This window comes from Thermobia domestica, chromosome 2, assembly GCF_964235325.1.
Source record: "Thermobia domestica chromosome 2, izTheDome1.hap1.1, whole genome shotgun sequence".
Lineage (NCBI taxonomy): Eukaryota > Metazoa > Arthropoda > Insecta > Zygentoma > Lepismatidae > Thermobia > Thermobia domestica.
Window position 1 is genome coordinate 368,547,816 of NC_137455.1, and position 19,950 is coordinate 368,567,765.

At 36.1% G+C, this 19,950-nt stretch overlaps 1 protein-coding gene across 1 annotated transcript in view; it reads left to right on the plus strand.

Annotated features, from left to right (window-relative positions):
- LOC145679613 (immunomodulatory peroxidase-like) overlaps window positions 1-19,950 on the plus strand; it is a 139,917-nt gene that overhangs the window by 23,318 nt on the left and 96,649 nt on the right. The window contains exons 4-6 of the mRNA XM_081750189.1: window positions 3,459-3,635; window positions 6,256-6,452; window positions 13,952-14,147. Of these exons, the coding sequence (XP_081606315.1) occupies window positions 3,459-3,635; window positions 6,256-6,452; window positions 13,952-14,147 (570 nt within the window). The remainder of the gene's footprint in view (window positions 1-3,458; window positions 3,636-6,255; window positions 6,453-13,951; window positions 14,148-19,950) is intronic.

The window sequence follows — 19,950 nt, forward strand, 5'->3', positions numbered from 1 at the left end:
GTTTTCGTTAATAAATGGGATAAGTCTCTTTCCAATACATTAATTTTGATGTATATTTTGATTAACTGCACCCATTGATTGCAAATGAAAATGTGGCCGGGAATGACCTTTTCTGCTTACTGCCATCCAGATGAGTAGTTTCTGTGGAAACTTCGTTTTGAACTTAAATTTTACAGGTTCAAGAACAGGAATGTCACCAGACTCAAAGTACAACATGCTTCTAATAAAATGATACCTATTCATATAAATACGTGTTTCATCATCCATTATTACGTCCGTATCATCATTAGAGGCACGAAACTCGTCCCTGGCAATTCTGCCGTAGCATTCAATGCCTCTAGATTTGGCAAGAGTACCTTGGCTCACGTTCTAAATTTTCAGAAAGGTACATATGAACCATCCTCAAATTCCTTTTGTACTATTTTATGGAGAAAAATCATATCTGTCATATTTCGCCTTTGTTCAAGTGTAGGGATACGGAAGTTGTCTATTTATGGTATTATTCCAAACTTTGGGAAGGGTGTGTTGTCCCACCCATAAATTTAAGAGTTGTAAATACAATATGATAAATGTTCTCTATGACTCAAACATATAACTCTGTAAATTAGGTTGGTTTACCTTGTATTCTTCTATGATTAAAAATGTCAGTACTATACGTAAGTAGGATTTTATATTTTGCAATTTTGAATTTCGGCGGTAGATATGAATAAGCATAAGGCGGGATTTAGAATGTGAACCCACAAAGTTTACTAAGAAAAGATTTTATATCAATATAAGTTCATACCGATGACAACATTCATTTTTTTTCTTGAATAGAATATGACTGTCTTGAGACACTCTTTTCAAATTTCGAGATGAGTACATTGGTCTATCCTTGACTTTAGGAGTTGTCAAAGAAATCAAAATTGGTGCTTGTTCTCTAGGACTTGGATTTTTACTTCTGGAGATTTGGGATTTTTAGGTTGATCCCTTCCGTGATCAAAGCTTTTATGTGGGATTTTTAGTTATCGAAGATGAGAAACTATATTATTTGATCATATGAAGAGTACAGGAATCTAGTCATTAGTGAAAAGTTATCTTTGGCGAAATCTGATTCGTTGATCTCTATCCCCAACTCCAAATTTTGAGCATCAAACCTGATAGGTTAGTTATCGTAAACTATTGATTTACTTTTAAAATTTCACACTTTGAGTCTTAAAGGATGGGCTAACATACTCCTCAAAAAATGTTAGAAATGGAGCAAAAATGTGCTTATGTTCTATATCAGAGAATAGACTCCTGTACGCAACAATATAACCGTATGTTGCAGTAAAGACACACCAAAGAAGATAAATTATGTCAATAATCTAAGCACATCTCAATACTAATATTGTAGCAACTTTTTATTCGAAGAAATAGGAAGAACCATCAAAATTCATAGAATTATTTAGTATTCAAGTTCTAGAAAACATTTGCCGAATTGTATTTTTTTTTTGACAATTCCTAAATTTAAAGGTGGGCCAACACACTGCTTCGAAATTTCGAGAAGGCAGCATCAATGTACCTATGTCCTACAAAAGAGAATAGAGGCATGTACTCAGCCAAATAGCCACACAACAGGATAAAACTTCATAAAAAGAAGAGAAATTAGGTTAATAACCTATCACGTGGTATCTAGTATTACTTACATTTATTTATTTGGTAATTTTTTTACCCATAGAAGGTGATAAACAGGACGATATATATTTGTGCCCTAGAAAACATTTACCAATACAGTAGAGCGTCGATTATCCGAAGTAATTGAGGGACATGGGTGTTCGGAAAACTGGTTTGTTCGGATAATCGAACTGTACTGTACTGTACGTCTACAGCCAGTGCCAAACCGACAGAAGTGTGCTGATTGTTGAAACACAGCGACTGGCGGCTTGGCCGGTCAGCAGCGCCTTATGAAGGCCCCATTAGAAGCAATGTTCCGCCAGCGGTGGCTCAGTGCGGCGACTACTGTGGGAAACTTGGTTTGGGAGTGAGGGGGATGATGGACGGTAGGGTAGGAGAGTAACAGGTGCGAGCGAGTGCACAGTTCGGTTAAGCGGTCGTTCGGTTGACCGCTGTTCGGATAATCGACGCTCTACTGTATTTGTTTTCACTTTCCCAAATTTAAGGTGTATATCAATGCACTTCTTCGAAAATTTAAGAGTGCGTTAAATTTTCCTACTTTCTATTAACTGAATTTTCTAAATCACTGGATTGAATGTAGGTTTACTTCTACTATTGCTTTACCACGTAAATCTTGGAAGTACTTCACTATACCTTTCGGATTAGGTTTCCTGAAAGATAAATAAATGATATAAGTAGATTATCTCCCTCAGCTACACCATATGTTACCAATTAAATAAATACATTTCTCTTTGCATTGTACGTTTACCAATCCTAATGAAAGTAGATAGGAATCTAGCATTTCTGCTGCTTTGTTCAGCGAAGCAATGATAATATGGGGTTGGGAGAGCAAACATACAGTAAATATGAAATTATATCTTCACAATAACAGAACTGGTGTGAAGGGAGAAATAGATTCGGATGAAAGTTTCAAATGGAATTCATACTATAGCATCCTCCAGATAATGTTTACCATAGATCATGCTCAGCATTGTTTGAGTTTCTTCTCAAACACTTAAATAAGAACACAAGTATTAAGACATGAAGGCTACCAAATGTTTACTCAATGAAATATTGTAAATATAACAATGAACTTTAGTAGCTTGGGTCTCCGCCATATTAAACGTTTTTACACTAAAAAGAAAATGAAATAAACCTTTGAGTTTTAGCGTCCAACGCGTATGCCGGCTTGGCTAAAGGAAACGATGATGAAAAGAAATGAATGAAAATGGTGGAATGAAGCAAGTGGTAGGAAACAGGAGAACCCCGAGGAAACCACCTACACGGTGTTTGATCACCAAAAAGTTCACTTGGCGCGAGCTAGGATCGAACCAGGCACCAGAGGTAAACGCTCTCCACACTAAAGAAAACGTTTGCGAAGTTATTACCATAGCAAATTAGAAGATATAATGCTGTCAATGGCGTATGGAAAGATACTGACTATATTTCAAACATCATTCACGCCAAAAAATAGCTCAAATAGTAAGAAATACGTAGATCTCCATTGTTGATATATCATAGTATACACTCCTTCTGTGAAGAAGACTTGGATTCGATTCCCAGTGGAATCTCTTTCTGTTCGAATTTTATATCAAGCTGTATATTCAAGTTTCATATAGTCTAGCTGCTGGAAGTACAAGTAAACTTCAATCCTTCTGACAGTATTGAAATGAATTAGGTCAAAAAATATTTGAGTCATTTAATAATTATCTTTGAAAATGGTTAATTTATCTTTTGTTTGTTACATATTTAAGCTAGATACACATATTTAATTAATTTTATTTATTTAGTTTTCATTCATTTATTTATTTATTTAAATTTAGGATTGTTTATTCCACGAGTGGCTAAAGACGGTGGACAGCTGCCAAGCACAAGAGTAGTCAGCACAGAGATTTCTCAAAACAATACCGGGAAACCTGCTGAGGCGGAGACGATCCTTGTAATGTCCTGGGGTCAATTTATTTCCCATGATTTAGTGCAAAATCCGCCGTTTAGAATACGTAAGTTGTTTAACGATTATAGTTTATTTGTCAATCTTTGCTTTTCCTTATACAATACGGTATCATAATACCTTATACAATTCTATTACAGCGAATTTGGGTCTCTTAATTAAACACGAAACATTTTAGACACCATATAACTAAAATTTAGCAATAAGGCTCCGCACTATTAAGAAAGCCAAAAGTATCCACAAACTTATTCCCTCTCCGAGAAATGATATTCACGGAGTGCAAGAGCGAATATTCCCTACACACTCGCTAAGTAACGATCTTTACTGAGTATAAGAGAAAGCCTTCTCTATGAACTCCTTGAAAAAAGATGCTTACGGAGTGAATATTCCCTACGCACTCGTTGAGAAATGACATTCACTGAGTGTAAGAGAGAATGTTCCTTACGTACTCGTTGAGAAATGACATTCACTGACTAGTGAGTGTAAGATAGAATGTTCCCTACGCACTCGTTGGGAAATGACATTAACTAAGTGTAAGAGAGAATATTCCTTACGTACTCGTTGAGAAATGACATTCACTGAGTGCAAGAGAGAATATTTCATTCTAACTCACTAAGAATCGATATTCACTGAGTGTAAGAAAGAATATTTCCTACACACCCCGATGCTGCTAGTTTCTGCAAAGCTTTGAACAGTTAGAGAAACTCGGTATTTTGCGCAAAATTACGAACAGGTTTTCTTATCACTTTTATTTGTTCTTGTAAACTGTAAACTTCAATTTCGTTGCGTTGAACGGTCTTACAAAGCATATAGGTCACACTAACAGTTCTGAGGTAACAATTAGAGCTAGAATGAATGACAGTGTTCCTATGCCATCAAAGGTAATAAAGTTTTCTTTGAATGTTTAAAAAAACAGTTTGTTGACAACTCAAGAATTGAAACAATTGGAACCTAGATTGTCGCCGTGTTCAAAAGTTAATACCAACAGCGTCGTTTCCTGTTGCACTATCTCGTTTTACAAAGCGTTTTCATCCTCATACCTTCTGAATCTAATTTCATTTTTTTAAATTTAACACTTGTTTGCATTGACCCTAAAAATACTAGTAAATTCTCAGTCATCATCTTTTGGGTAAGACTTAATTTATCTATAATTAATATTTTTCTGCCTTTTATTCATTTTTTAGTCCTTTCATTTGAAAATGTTGATTTTCTAAACAGTTTCTGGAGGAACTGAAGCACAAGAAGTTCCATCTCTTCGTACGCCATTCACGTCGACTCATAGTAATGATCAGAATAAAAATTCACCAAGCAGTATATACCTGAGAAACTTTTTAAGCAGATCTTCCACCACCGCAAGTCTCAAATTTGTACTGTGTGTAATTGCATTTTAAGATACTAATGTGGCTTTTGAGCTTCGTTTTTATAAAAAAAAAAATAACATAAACTCTTTTCGAGATGTTATTTCTGGTTAGAGTAATAATAATAATAATAATAATCAGAGTGCGAAATAGATTATTAATATTAGGGAGGGGAAGATCAACTGCGGCCCAAAAGGACATAGAAGTCTCAAGGTTTAATATCTCAAAATGAGACAATCTCCTCCTACCCTATATATATAGCGACGGTAATAAACAAAAATTATTATTTCAATAAACTTAGCAACAATAACAAAAATTAACTATAAGGGTAACCATGATAGTTCTGTCGCTTTTTGTGGAGGTCTGTGTTCAATTGGTACTCGTACCGTGTGTTGAATGCAAATGGAGATAAATTGAAGGGCAGTTGTTGGTGTGCGTATATTCAACATATTAGCTGGTTGTGGCAGTTCAGTTACACCGTGAACTTGCGTAAGGACAGAGTGAACTTGGAACCTCCACATAGTCTCAGAAGGGAGTGTATGCTGTACGAGTTCAAACTGGAGTCAAACGCCATTGCAGGTATGCCAGGCCTTTGGTGAGGGTGTTGTGACAGTGCAGCGGTAGTTTAACAAGTTTAACGGTGACGAAACACTCGAAGACGAACCACGTGCCCAAAGACCAACACATGTACAAAATGAATGTCTTCAGGAAGCAATTGAGGCGAACAGTGGCCAGACAAGAGATGAACTGTAGCTGCAATTCAGTGTAAGTGGAGAAACCAATCGACATTATCTCCATCAACTTGGGAATCACTACAAGTTGGGTCGATAGTTCCCACATGATTGACTCCGGGTCAGAAGGCAACGTGAGCACACACCTGTGTTTCTTTCCTGTCTCGTCCTAGGAAGGAGCCATTTTTGAACAGGATGTTAACATGTGATGAGAAGTGGTTCCTATACGAAGCCGCACGGCGCCGTCATGATTGGTTAGCATCCAATGAAAAGGTTCCGAAACAGCAGAAACCAGCACTACACCGGAAGAGAAGGTCCTCCTGTGTGAAATGCTCGCGGCATCGTGTATCAGTCACGGCTAGCAGCTGATCCGATGATTAATGCAACTGTGTACTGTCAGCTATTGAGCCGTGTTCAAGGAAAAACCCTCAGAACCCCTGCAATTCGTTCTCTAATAATAATAATAATAATAATAATAATAATAATAATAATAATAATAATAATAATAATAATAATAATAATAATAATAATAATAATAATAATAATAATAACAACAACCCTGAATTTCTAACTTTTAAAGGGCAGAACGAGAGTGGAATTGTGTGCTGCACTTCGAAAGGATTTGAACTAGATGCTAAATATGAACATCCTGCTTGTTTCCCGATTCAAATACCTTCTGATGACCCATTCTATTCTCAATATGGCCAACGATGCATGAACTTCGTCCGCTCTACGACAGGAATTACTGAAAACTGCAATTTTGGACCTGCTCAACAGGTAAGAAGTAAGATAATATCTACACTATAAAATTGAAATTGACTATAGCTGTGACTCTTAATCTCTGGAACCACCCGACTGATCTCCATCACATTTCCGGGCCGCGGTGGCTCAGTGGTAGAGCGTTCACTTCTGGTGCTCGGGGTCCCGTCTTCGATCCCAGCCCCCGCCAAGTAAACTTTGTGGTGGACAAACACCGTGTGCATGGGTTTTCGTGGGGTTCTCCCGTTTCCACCTACTTTCTTCATATCACCATTTCATTCATTATTCACAGTCTCCTTTAGCCTAACCGGCAACCGCGGGACGTAAAACTCAAAGAGTTCATTTCATTTTTTTCCATCAAATTTTCCGCATAGATGAGGTTCTAACCTGGGATAGATTTTATCATTTCACTTTGACGGTGCAACTTAGGGTATGTGAAGGGGTAGGGGATTATATACATATAAATCATTGAAAATGACAGATATTAGTGTTAAATCTATTGTCTTCGGTGTCGCTGAGACGAACAGTAACACTTCCGATGCCGTTTAAATCCCAATTCAGCCCTCATTAGTACTTCTAAAGAGGAATGATGACATGTAAAAATAATTAAAATGACCGATGTTAGTATCGAATTCATAGTTATAGGGGACCCTAAGTTGATTGGTAACGGTTTTGGTGCTGTTTATGTCCAAAGTGAAAAAGTATTCGAAGAACAGGTACTCTGCTAGTTTTTAAATATAACCGTTTATTCGGCCATGAAAATAATGAATTGTCACAGTGGCTCAATTGTAGAGCGCTTACCTTTGGTACGTTGGTCACTGGTTCGATCCCTGTACTAGTAAGTTTGTGGTGGACAACATCGTGCCCATGGGTTTTCTCGGGGTTCTCCCGGTCCCTCCTACTTTATCGTTCAACCGATTCTTCCATCATCATTCACTTAATTTAATCCTCGCCTCCCTTCAGGAACATAATTCGTGGAACATTAAATTGAACGTTAAGATGAATATAGGCAGGAGGTCATTTCATTTCATGAAAACAATAATGATCACATTGGAACCTTTGAATATCGGTAATGCTAGTGATAACAGTGTCACGCTTGCTTCAATTCCTAATCCCACATTGTACAGTAACTTCAGGATACTAAATCCAATGGAAGTATTTTAAAGCATATCCGTTCTTGCATTCATGAAACAAATTACCTCCTGCCTATATTCATCTTTCATTTAAAGTAACGAATAAGATCTTAAACCATGGAACATGGGTTTCTGCCACCGCAGCAAAACGCGTTCTCAAGTTGCAGACCTAGGAGAAAGCCTCTAGATATTTATCTTCGCGACCCCCATGAAACCCTCTCGCGACGCCCGGTTGAGAAACCCTGCATTAGAGGAATAAAGTCGGAGATGAAATATATTTGACAGATGCTTCATCAAAAATATTGATAACAGTTTCTCTCTACCGTTTTTGCTCTATGGAAATGCATAGTGAAACCAGAAATAGTAGTAAATTTTTTCCACTTCTGGTTTAAATAAAATAAAATGAAATATTTTAGTTCATATGTACTATATACTGTATGTGGTAGAGACGGTGGTCTGGATTATATCGGTCTATGTCATCGATGCGTTCCTATATAGCAAGGTAATCCAGTGTTGAGTAGGCATAGCGTAGTAAAGCTGGAACTTGGTCTAGGAACTCATGGACAATTGAATGTCCCAGATCGATGCGTATTTGGGTTTAGCGTTGGCGCAGGTGATAGAGGTTCAGATAAAGGGTTGGAAATAGCGCACAAATATATATTTTAGCAGTAGGAGTATCGAGAGGAAGGGAGTAGACCATATGTAAGGCGTGTCGTTCGGGAACATCATAGCGCTCGTAGAAAGTCGGGTTGCTGACAACGAGGCGATATGACCGTATGCGATTCTTGGGCGTACAAAGACCTTAGGTCTACCGCTCACTGGCAACTTTCTGTCGGGCAACTATCTTGTTGCCCTGTCTAAATGCAGTAAGTCTTATGGAAGTCCGCTCACTGAAGCGACGGCGACAGAAGAGTTGCCGAGGTGTCGCCAAGCAGGGCAACAACTCGGAGACGGAATAGTTGCATAACAGCTAAAATTGCATTCAGTGTTATGGGAGTCCGCTCACTTCAGCGACGGCAACAGAAAAGTGCCGAGGTGCCACCAAGCTAGGAGATTAAAAAAATATATTTTCTACTTTTTTTCGCACAACAGTTTGTTCTGTTTGCAGCACGTAAAATGAAATGCTTGCAATGGAATCTAACATGTCTTTAATTAGCAATGAAGACAATGGAAAATTAATTAAAGAATTATAGAAACACCCAACGTTAAAAAAAAAAATTTGCAAGAATATTCAGATATAAATTTAAGGAAGAAATTGTGCGAGGAAGTGTGTTTTACTGTTATAAGAAACTGGAATGAGTTTTCCAGCCAATAATAATAATAATAATAATAATAATAATAATAATAATAATAATAATAATAATAATAATAATAATAATAATAATAATAACACAGGTAGGTACATTATTCAATAATTGGATATTGTTGTCATACTACACACTATTACTGTTATTGATTTCCCACAACTAGAAAAAATAGAGATAAAATTATTATTCTCAATTTTCCTTCCATTTGAAATATGGAAAAAAAAATCAAATGTAAGTATAAAAATAGTTCTTTTAACACATGAAAAATACGCGGAAAGAACGAGGAAAGTAAATTTTTTATGGATTCAATAGGTAGAAACCAACGTTAGGTTTCTGGACGTAATATGTATATTCATTTCTCACAGAAAAGCTCGGAGCCCCATGTAAAACAAGATTAAAGACTGACAAATGTTGTAAGTGTTTGCAAGGAATCGTGAAGCTTGATCTTGAGCTAGCGATTTAATCTCCCAATAGAGAACATGGGTGTTTGAATCGTCAACCTCCACCTATAAAATGTTGTCAGTATCATTTCTCTTGCTCTTCCTATACGCAGAACATCTGACAGTACAATCATGGTACAGTATTGTCGGATTGCCTCTAAGTTTCGTTTTGTTAGTTATTTCTATTCGTTTTATATTTTCGTTCTTATTGTTATCTTTTGATTCGAATAATTTTTCCCGTTCGTATTATAGCTATTTACAAAACTGTTATTTTGTCACTCATTCACGCTACCTTCAAATGTTTGACAGCATTGGCGTAATTAGAATAATTTGCTGTGGAACCATGGCCCTTACTTCTGAAAATTGCAACAACCTTTTAGAAGACCTTGTTATAATAATGTTATGTATGTCTTCTGAGCCCCTTCCCCCGCCCGTATTATTAAACTCTTCAAATTATTTAGTTCTGCATTTCAGATGGGTCCCGCTGTCGAAGACATCATTTGCAGGACACTCATGTCCTGCTTTGAACTTATAGACCTTCAACAGACCCGGAAACCAATGCATGCTTATTCCGAGTGTGAATTGTCAAACAACTATCTCTCATGAGAAAGCTAAAGGTGCCCACACTGGGATACATAGACCTCTTGTACTAATTTGAAGACGCTCAATCCACCCAATTTTGAGATTATTTTTCTCGACTCTCCATGAATGGACAATGTTAAGAAAATGAGTTCTATTGGATTCAGCGTTCTGAAATTAGTCAAAAGGCACACTTAGAAATTCATCCAAGCGGGTCTTATTTTACTTGCCTTAATTTATTTATTTAACCATCGGTATTGGCGATCGTATGTTAAATGCTTAAACCCAGCGATTGTGTAAACTGTGTCGGTTTGCTTCACGAGAAAAATGGCCATAATATTTTAGAACATTTTGTCCTGTCGCACTGGAGTGATTTAGATTTTTCTTTCGAATTTAATCTCTTTTCACTCAATTCTTCTAAACATACACATTTTTGTATTCTTTTATTATTACAAATACTATTAGTTTTATCAACCGTTACTAAACATGCACTCTTGTAACTCTGTAGTTATAGTTTCAGAACATTGATCTGATGTTTGACTGCAGGTATTGTTGCTCATTGTATCACATATTTCAACTAGAGTTTCAAAATTTGTAAATCTGATATCTCATACGGTAAGGTGTCACAAGTTGTCACTAAAATCTGACTGCCACTAGCACATCGGATAAAGCAACATGAGAAATAAAAACGAGCAAGATTTAAGGTGCTAGAAGGATAGGAGCTACGGGGCTTCAAAATTTGAGTATCCAAAAAATTATACCATAGAATTATGTACGTTTAAAGTAAATATCTTGAAAACCGTTAAAATAATCGAATGTTCCTCAATATAATGAGAACAAAATGGCCTATCGAAAATAACAAACAGTGTTGGTATAGGTGAAGCAGTGTTGCCAACTCAGCACAACAATATTTTGTTTATAGCACCATAAACAAGTGCTCACAGACTTAAAAAGGACTATTATCACTAAACTTAACAGTGAAGTGTAATGGTACAGTGTTGCACACTATTGGAGCTACGTGTGCTAAAAGTTGCAATGGAGAAGTCTGATATGTGGCAATAAAGAGTAATAAAGGAGTGCATTAGAAAAAAAGTGATAATTTCGGATTATACTTCTGTAGCACCGGTGGATAAGCAGAAAACTCGCGAAACCAAAATGATACACACGAGGCAAGAAACACGTGTTTTCTAATTCTGTAAACTGGTTCTGCAGATTATCTTGTCAATATTTGGAAGACTATTTTCTTGGTTTATGTCTTTCGTGTTAACTGACATATTTTTTTAGTTCCTCTCCTACATATAATATGATTATGTTTGTACATTGTAATATTAATATATTCACATTGGAAATATACTATAATTATTTTATTATTACCTCATTTCGTTTTTAGTCGGCCTGGATAGCTGAGTAGTCTAGGAGGCTAGCTAACCAACATATTAGGGATCGCGGGTTCTAATCCCGCCTTCGACATGCTTTTGTTGTACTTTTCACCTTACATTTCATTCTTATCTTTCTCTTTTATTGTGATTCGGATCCCACTTTATAGTATAGGTCCATCTTATATAGATTTGGAGCTGACACAGGACGTAAATATGGCATCACCCAATTTCGTTTTTCAAATGCATCAACATTTTTGACACTGCTGACATTTTGCTATCTTATACTATCGGTGTTATGCATTTGAACTAAATTCATAGAATGAAACCCAGATTCCTTTATTATCATATGTTGCCACATAGTATCAGAATTCTCCATTGTACATTTTTAGCACACATAACTCCAACAGCGTGCACCACAGTACCATTACACTCGGTGTTAAGTTTAGTGATATTTGTGCATTTTAAATCTGTGCACACTTGTATATGTCCTATTTCAAACAAAATATTTTTATGCTGAGTTGGTAACACTGCTTTACCTATGGCAACACTGATTATGGTTTTTGATAGTTCATTTTGTTCTCATTACATTGTGCAACGTTTGTTTTGATTGCTTCAACGGTTCTCAAGATATTTACTTTCAACCTACATAATTCCATGATTATAATTTTTGGATATTCACATTTTGAATTCCCGTAGCTCCTACCCATCTGGTCCATAGCACCTTCAATTTTGCTCATTTTCATTTGTCATGATGCTGGCAGATGTCCTATGTGGCAATCCAATTTTTGCGACAACTTTTGGGACCTTCCCGTGTCAGATGTATGAAAATATGTATTTGTTTTTCATGTTTTAATCTTCTTAAATTCAGCATTAGCAGAAAAGCAATAGCACATTCTTCGTGGTCCATAGTACTGTATCCAACCCCGCCAAACTGTAATACCAAATGCCCGGCAACTTTTATGTCCCCGTCGCCAGTGAGCGAGGGTGTGGCAACAAAAATGTTTTCTCTCCGTAAAGTTGCTGACTGTAGACGACAGCGACCAGTTAGTTGCGTAAATCTTTTGTCGCCAGTGGGCAGTAAGCCTTATATGTATACAGTATACCTTAATATTGATATGATGCTATTAAGGATTCGTAAAAGGTTAAAATGGCGACAAATATTAGCCTCTAGGTGTGTGAGGCGAGGTTTCCAGGTAAGATGTTTCTCGAAGAATACACATCCTTAGCCTATATTACTACAGAATGGAAAAGTGTAATAAATGTGTTTTTTTCTAAAACTCGCAAAGATCCAACTGTTGTATCATCTTACCGACTCATTAGTCTTACTAACGTGTTTGGTAAGACACTCGAACGACTTTTAGTAAAATGATTTATTGACTACCTACAAGTGTAGAAAAATTGGCAACCAATCAGGCTAGATTCCGCTCATCCTATAGAACTAGTGACCAGTTATTCAGAGTTTCTACCCTTTCTGACAACCATTTAAATAAGTGTTTATTTCTGTTTTGATCTCCTTTGATATTGTACGGATGTTTGATTCTGTTGGGTATGAGGGATTAATTTATAAACTAAAACTTCTGCTTCCTCATTCTTATGTACGATTAATTGTCAATTTTCTAAATCAGCGCCAGGCTTTCATTCACATCAATATAGCAAAATCTTGCTCCTTTCAATTCAGCGCCAGTGTGCCACAATGTTCTCTTCTGGGACCTCTATTATATCGCACATCCGATGGAAGACTGTTACAAGTCCAAAATTACACATTTGAGGGAACATGACTTTTAAAGTTTGTTATTGTACGAAAATTGACACCTGGAATACTGATATTTCTGCCACCTATAGGTTAATTTGTTTAGTTACGTTCATAAGAAAATACCACCAGGTAGAAGAAGTATTTTTTCTCTATTCTCTTTTGAGCGACGATAACTCAAAATTTCCATTTTTTTGAGTTGTAACATTCTTCCACCGGGTGTGCGATATATTCTTTTATGTAGACAACATGCCTCCACCTTAGCCTTCACTGTATGCACTACAATGTTTTATGATAACGCTTACCTAGCGTTGAAATCTTGTGTGAATTCTATTAATCAACCCGTACAACCAGGTTTGGATAAAGCCATCATATAGCATCTGAAATGGAAGCTCATCTTAAGTTCAAACAAAACTCAAATGACTGTCTTTGGGCTCAAATCCAGTAAATACTATATAACAATCTCAATCAGAAAGGTATACATTTCACTCTTATTGACCCTGCAATATTTCAATTCATTCACGGCGAATTATCTATGGTACAAATGAACGTGTTGTGATTTACCTTCCATGTGTTCTGAAACGTGTTTGGGTAGTAGCATCATATTAGAGATATATAGGTCTCAGACAGATAGCTGTCAGACAAGAAAAAAATAATCCACAACTTTTAATGAGTTAAACATTTTGAAAGCTAAAGTTATATGCAAAAGTTAGAGGAGAAAAGTGTACCGAAGAATAGAGCAATCTAGTGGTAAGAAAACAACCCAAACTAAAAGTGTTCTTTTCGACTTCTATTAAAATGAAGCCATGCATCTTAAGAAGTCGTAACCATCAAAAACAAGTCCAAATATTTTGGGAATTAGCGTTTCTTTGAAAATATTTAAGAGCGGATATAATATTAATTCTGTCTATTTCATTTTGTCCTTTCAGATAAATCAGGTGACAGGTTGGTTGGACGCATCCACGATCTATGGCAGTGATGAGTGTGCCTCACGAATGTTAAGAGAATTCAAAAAAGGACGACTTCTTGTAATGAAGATAGGGGATAGGGAATTCCTACCTCATGCACCCGACTTTAAATCAACATGTGATGTTACTTCTGATCGAGATGCATGTTATGTTGCAGGTGAGATCAAAAAGTTATCCTATTGTACTTACAACGAGAAGGCAGACTTTGGTAAGTGAACTTCGGGGCCATTTTTTGCGAGATGGTAGTGCACATTTAAACAGTTAATATTACAAATTGGGAGAGCGCAATGACTAAAAATAACGGAGAAAGACCGTCTTATTGTTTTCTATTCGCCACATATATCGTACGACGCACAAATTTACTAAGTGACGGCGTGGCACAGTGAAAACAATCTGCAAATTAAGTGCAAATTATCTCGGGTTCGATTCCCGATCGAGTCAAACTTCGTTTTTTTTTTTTTTTTTGCTTCAACCAATAAAGTACCCATTTGTAACTATAAGTAAAATATTAATTTACCATATGTTCATAATGAATAAAATAATAGAAATTTCCAAATCACTTGTAAAATCTTTCAATGCTCTATGTTAACTATTAACAAAATTTAATCTATTCCGTAAATATTATTGTTACGGCTATCGTTGTGTAAAAATTGTTCTTGACGCTTCGTGTCTACATCTGTAGACAGTGTGCGAATTGCAAGGGGAATGAAGGGGAGATTTCTTTTGGTTATAGCAACATCCAGTATTAGCAAAGGGGAATTGCTTCTGAAATCCTTTGTAATTCGCACACTCTCAACAGATGTAGACGCGAATCGTCAAGAACATCTATTACACAATGACTGTCGTAACCGTAATACAACTCGTGGTATCAGTATATTTACGGAATTGATTAAATTTTCTTGCTAGTTAACATGAAATATTGAAAGACTTTACAAATGGTTTGAAAATTTCTATTGTTTTAATCATTATGAATATATGGTAAATTAATATTTTATTTATAGTTACAAATGACTACTTTATTGGTTGAAGCAAAAAAAAAAGGAAGTTTGACTGGATTGGGAATCGAACCCGAGATAATTTGCACTTAATTTGCAGATTTTCGTCAGTGTGCCACGCCGTCACTTAGTAAATTTGTGCGTCGTACGATATATTGGCGAGTAGAAAACAATAAGACGGTTTTTCTCCGTTATTTTTAGCCATCGCGCTCTCCCAGTTTGTAATATTAACTCTTTAAATATCCACTATCACCTAGCAAAAATGGTCCCAAATTTCACTTACCAAAGTCCGACTTTTTCTTGTTAGATCTAAAGTGCAGGCATGTACGTAGGAATTTCTTTCGGGAGGGTCCAAAGCTATTTGAGGGTTTGAAAGCTCTTCAAAGATGCAAATTCAATATGACTTTAATTTTATTTAAATTTGTAAAACCACCCATAAAATTTGACTAAATGTACAGGAAATTCTAGATTTGGGAGTGGGAGTGGGAGTGGGCTTTTAGAGTCCCAGAACCGCCCCCTGCATACTTCCCTGCAAACTGGGATTTGTTCACAGTTCTAAAACTGCTATGTATAATGACTAGAACAATTATGATTCACTTTGAAGTCTCTAAAAAGCATTTATAAAATACTGATATAAGGTTTACAACTTACAAACCTTACATCAACTTACAACAGGTTTATGTTGCGTTTCGGAACTTGCTTTAAGAGGGCACGACGAACCTGACTCGTCCTCCAATCCGGGAGTATTAAGAGGATTAGTACGTTTCAGTTCAGAGTTAGACGTTGCTTTAAGAAAAACCATTTAGAAAAATTTACAGTGTTTAAAGGGACATCGAAGACGATCCAGAATGAGCTCCTACAAGTAATGTTTGAGGTTTGTCAGGAAGAAATAACATATGAAATTAAAGAAGCTAATTTTCTGGCTAATAGCCCATGAAACAAATAACATCTCAAATATATTTCAAATTATTATCGTTTTTCGGTACGTAGTAAAGGGCAAACCAGTAGAACGTTTTTGGAAGTTTATTTCACTACGAAAGCACAATGCTAAAACATTAGCTTCTTATTTTCTTGCAGAATTAAAAAAACGTAAGGTTAGGCTTACATGGTAATTCAAGCAAATTAATTGCACAAACCTATGACAATGCATCTGTTATGTCTGCTTCTTCTGGGAGGGTACAAGCAATAGTTAAAGAAACTTTTCCTAGTGCCGACTATATACATTGTTATACTCATCACGTTAATTTGATTATGAGCAAAGCTGCTTCCGTAAATAGAAATGTAAAAGTCTTCCTTTCTATTTTACAAAGTATTTGCACATTTTTTCTGGTAGCCCACAGAGAACCGCAGTGAGTTTTGGATTCAATAGTTCAAGAACGGTTACCACGAGCAAGTAATACTCGTTTGAATTTTATGTCTAGGCGTGCGAATGCAGTATTTGATCATAAAAAAGACCTTATCCAGTGCATGATTAAGATACAAACGATGGGTTAAAGAAAAATGCAAATACATTCCACCAGGCTGATGGCTTAAAAAAATCCTTATCAGGCACCACTTCAATTTTTTATTATCTTTCTTCAGCAAAATAATGCCACTTGTAGAATTTTGTTTGTATAGCTTCAAAAGAGAGAAATTGACCCTTCTGGCGATTTCAAACTTTGAAAGGAACATTAATGCAATAAGAAATCAAATTGATGATGACAGGAGCAAGAGAATAGAATCTACAAAGAGCGAAACAAAAAAGAGGAAGAGCAACAGCACAGATTGAAAGAGAGAAGCTAAAGAAGTTTGTGATGTTATAATTTGCAAAGCTAGAACCCGGTTTAAATTGACAGGACATCTTATGGTAGTAATATTGTTTTCACCAGAGCATGTTGTAAATTTTCCGAAAGAAACTGTCAATAAAGTGTGTTCAATTTACAGTTTTTTCTACAACATTAAGCTCTGTCACGAACCTACACTGCAGAAAAATTTCGATCCCTGTCGGAAGCTGTGAGTTTGCTAGAATTCATTGTCCAAAATAATCTAGAAGAATCTACAAAGCTATGAAATTGGTATTAACTGTACCTATGACATCAGCTGAAGGAGAAAGGCGATTTTCCGTATTGAAAAGAATTAAGACATTTTTAAGAAATTCGATGTCTCAAGAAAGGTTATCAGCATTGGCTGTTTTCTATTGAAAAAGGCCTGATAATGGGTATACCAGACTTTAACCAGCGTGCAATAGACAGATTTGCTGCAAAGAGAGAAGAATGAATCTTCTATTTAAATATGGTGAGTAACATGATAAGATTCTCTACATTAATTTTTTTTGTTGTTTTTATAACAGAATTTTATTTATTTTCATATGCCACATAGTATTTGTATTTAAAGTTAAGCTGATTAATCAATAAGTCCAGTTTACATCTTCTATCTCCACTCGTACGTACTGCATCACCCGAGACCACAATCCACCGGACGCCACTGGATTCCACTAGCAATTGACAGATGCAAGTCACTGCAATCCCATCACACCTTTACCAAGTGACTATCTGGTACATATCCCTCTTCCCTACAGTCCTTCCCTCCTCGCAAAGTCAATACAAACACCCTAGTATACTTTGAACGCGTATACCGGCTGATAACCGCTGCGACGTACAAAACACAAAAAGCTTAACCTACAGTTTGCAATGATAAACTTGCGTTTCCAGAGAAAAGTTTACGTTATAGGGACAAACGTTTCCACTATCGTCATCAGGGCACTGAACTTCATTGTAATCACAGGTCTTTTCTTTTTTGCGGCAATTTCCATTGTCGCGCAGTCCAATGAATGTTTGTGATATGTCATGACGAGCAGTGAACACAATATTTTGTTCGAGTGAGTGAAGCGATATAAGAGAAACCAATCTAGCGGCCGAAACTTTAAAAAGGCTAAACTCTTCAAACGTTTCCCTTTATAGTTTCTTTAATATGAATTAAAGCCGCAGGATTAAATCCTCGAAATTTAATTTAGCTTTTGAAAAAGAAAATATATTTTCTCTTGATTATCCTTTATCAAAGGCTTTACGGGAGAACGATGACCAAGTGGTAGAGCGCATTCTTCTAGAGGTCCCTGGTTTGACCTCTGGCTGATTATGTTTATGGTGGACAACACTGATCCATAGCTTTTCTCGGGGTACTCTCGTTTCCTCTTAGTTCCTTATACTCACTTATTTTTCCTCCCACTTCCTACTCTCATTCCATTATTCTTCCAACTTCATTCACTTGTCTTCATCATGATTCGTCTTAATCACTTCTCTAACCAAAAGGGTATTTGTGGGACACTAAACTGAAATATTTCACTTCATTTCACCTTCCCTAAGGGTTCCTTTTTAGTGATTTGGCTAACCTGAAAATTCGAGTTATTCGAGATTTGATTAAACGGGGCAATAGTGTACTTCCATTTACTGATTTCAAAAATTGTATAGTATTCGTCCCAGCAGCTCGATTAGATTATAAAATGCATGTCGAGTGGGCACCAATATTTAGCAATTGCCACATAGGCATTTTTGAAACTTCATTTGTTTGGTGTGACGGATCATTCCTGGTTGACGGTTTATTCTTGGTAAATATTCCATAAAATAGAAAGCTTTTAAAGGTATGTTCCCTGGAAATTTTCCTCAAAATAATTTTTTGTAGGTATATTGTCGGAAATATTCCTCGAAATACAAGATTTTTATAAGTATATTTATCGGAAAGATTAATGGAAATAGGTTTATATTGTTATGTTCCCTGGAACTGTTCCTCTGAATAGAAGATTTTTATACAAATCGTTCTCGAAAATGGTCCTAGAAATAGAATATTCTTATAGTTTGGTTCCCTGGAAATTTTCCTTGAAGTAGATTTTTCTAGGAAATGTTTCTCGAAATATATTTTCGAGGTATATAAAATGGAATTGTTTAGCGAAATACGAAATTTTACAAGTTTATTAATTGCACGGATTTAAGACTTTTACAGTTATACTCCACTTTAAATGTCCCTCGAACCATATGATTTTTACGTGGATTCATTCCTCGAAATATAAGACTATTAGAGGCATATTCAATGGACATGATCCTCAAAGTATATTATTAGAGTTAAGTTCCTTAGGAAAGTTCCTCGAAATATAGGGTAATAAACGTATCATAATATAGAAGAAATGCAGAATCAACAGCCCCAGATGGTGATAATGATGGTGCATTTTGATTCTTATCACATTATTTAAACGTATTAACACATTCTCATACAGAGTGTCATACGAAAAAGTCAGGGCCCTCGCGTGGGTTGTAAGCACCCGGGGCGAGAATTCCCAGACGCACCCTTTCAATGTAATACGAAAATAAAACAGAGCTTATTGTATAGTCCTATATGCCCTCGGCTTGGTTGGCATAAAAAATGAAATTTATAAAAACAAGAAAAGTATTTGGATTCCCTATTTTACAAGACTGTTTAATATTTTACTCAGAAAACAGGAATTCCCAACCATTTGGAAAGAAGCTAAATTAATAATATTGTTAAAAGGACAAGATAAAGACCCAACCGATGTAAGTTCGTACCGTCCTATCTGTCTACTCAGAAACATCGCGAAAATTTTCGAAAAAGTCATAGCTAGTAGAATTAATAATGTTAGGAACATTGAAAATGATAAACTACAATTTGGCTTTAGGCCCGGCAAATCGTCAGAAGATGCTCTCAACACCTTTGTAGAACAAATTAGAAGAAGCTGTTCAGTAAATAAATACGCGTTGGCATTATTTGTGGATATCGAAGGCGCATTCGACAATCTTTGGATTCCTTTATTAATTCATCAAAATAAATGTACCGGAGTACTTATTAAAAATTATTAAGAATTACTTTACAGATAGAAAAATATTAATTAAAGGTGAAAAAGGGAATATTGTAATTAAGACAGAGAAAGGATGCCCCCAAGGATTGATCTTGGGACCATTGTTGTGGGACATAGAATTG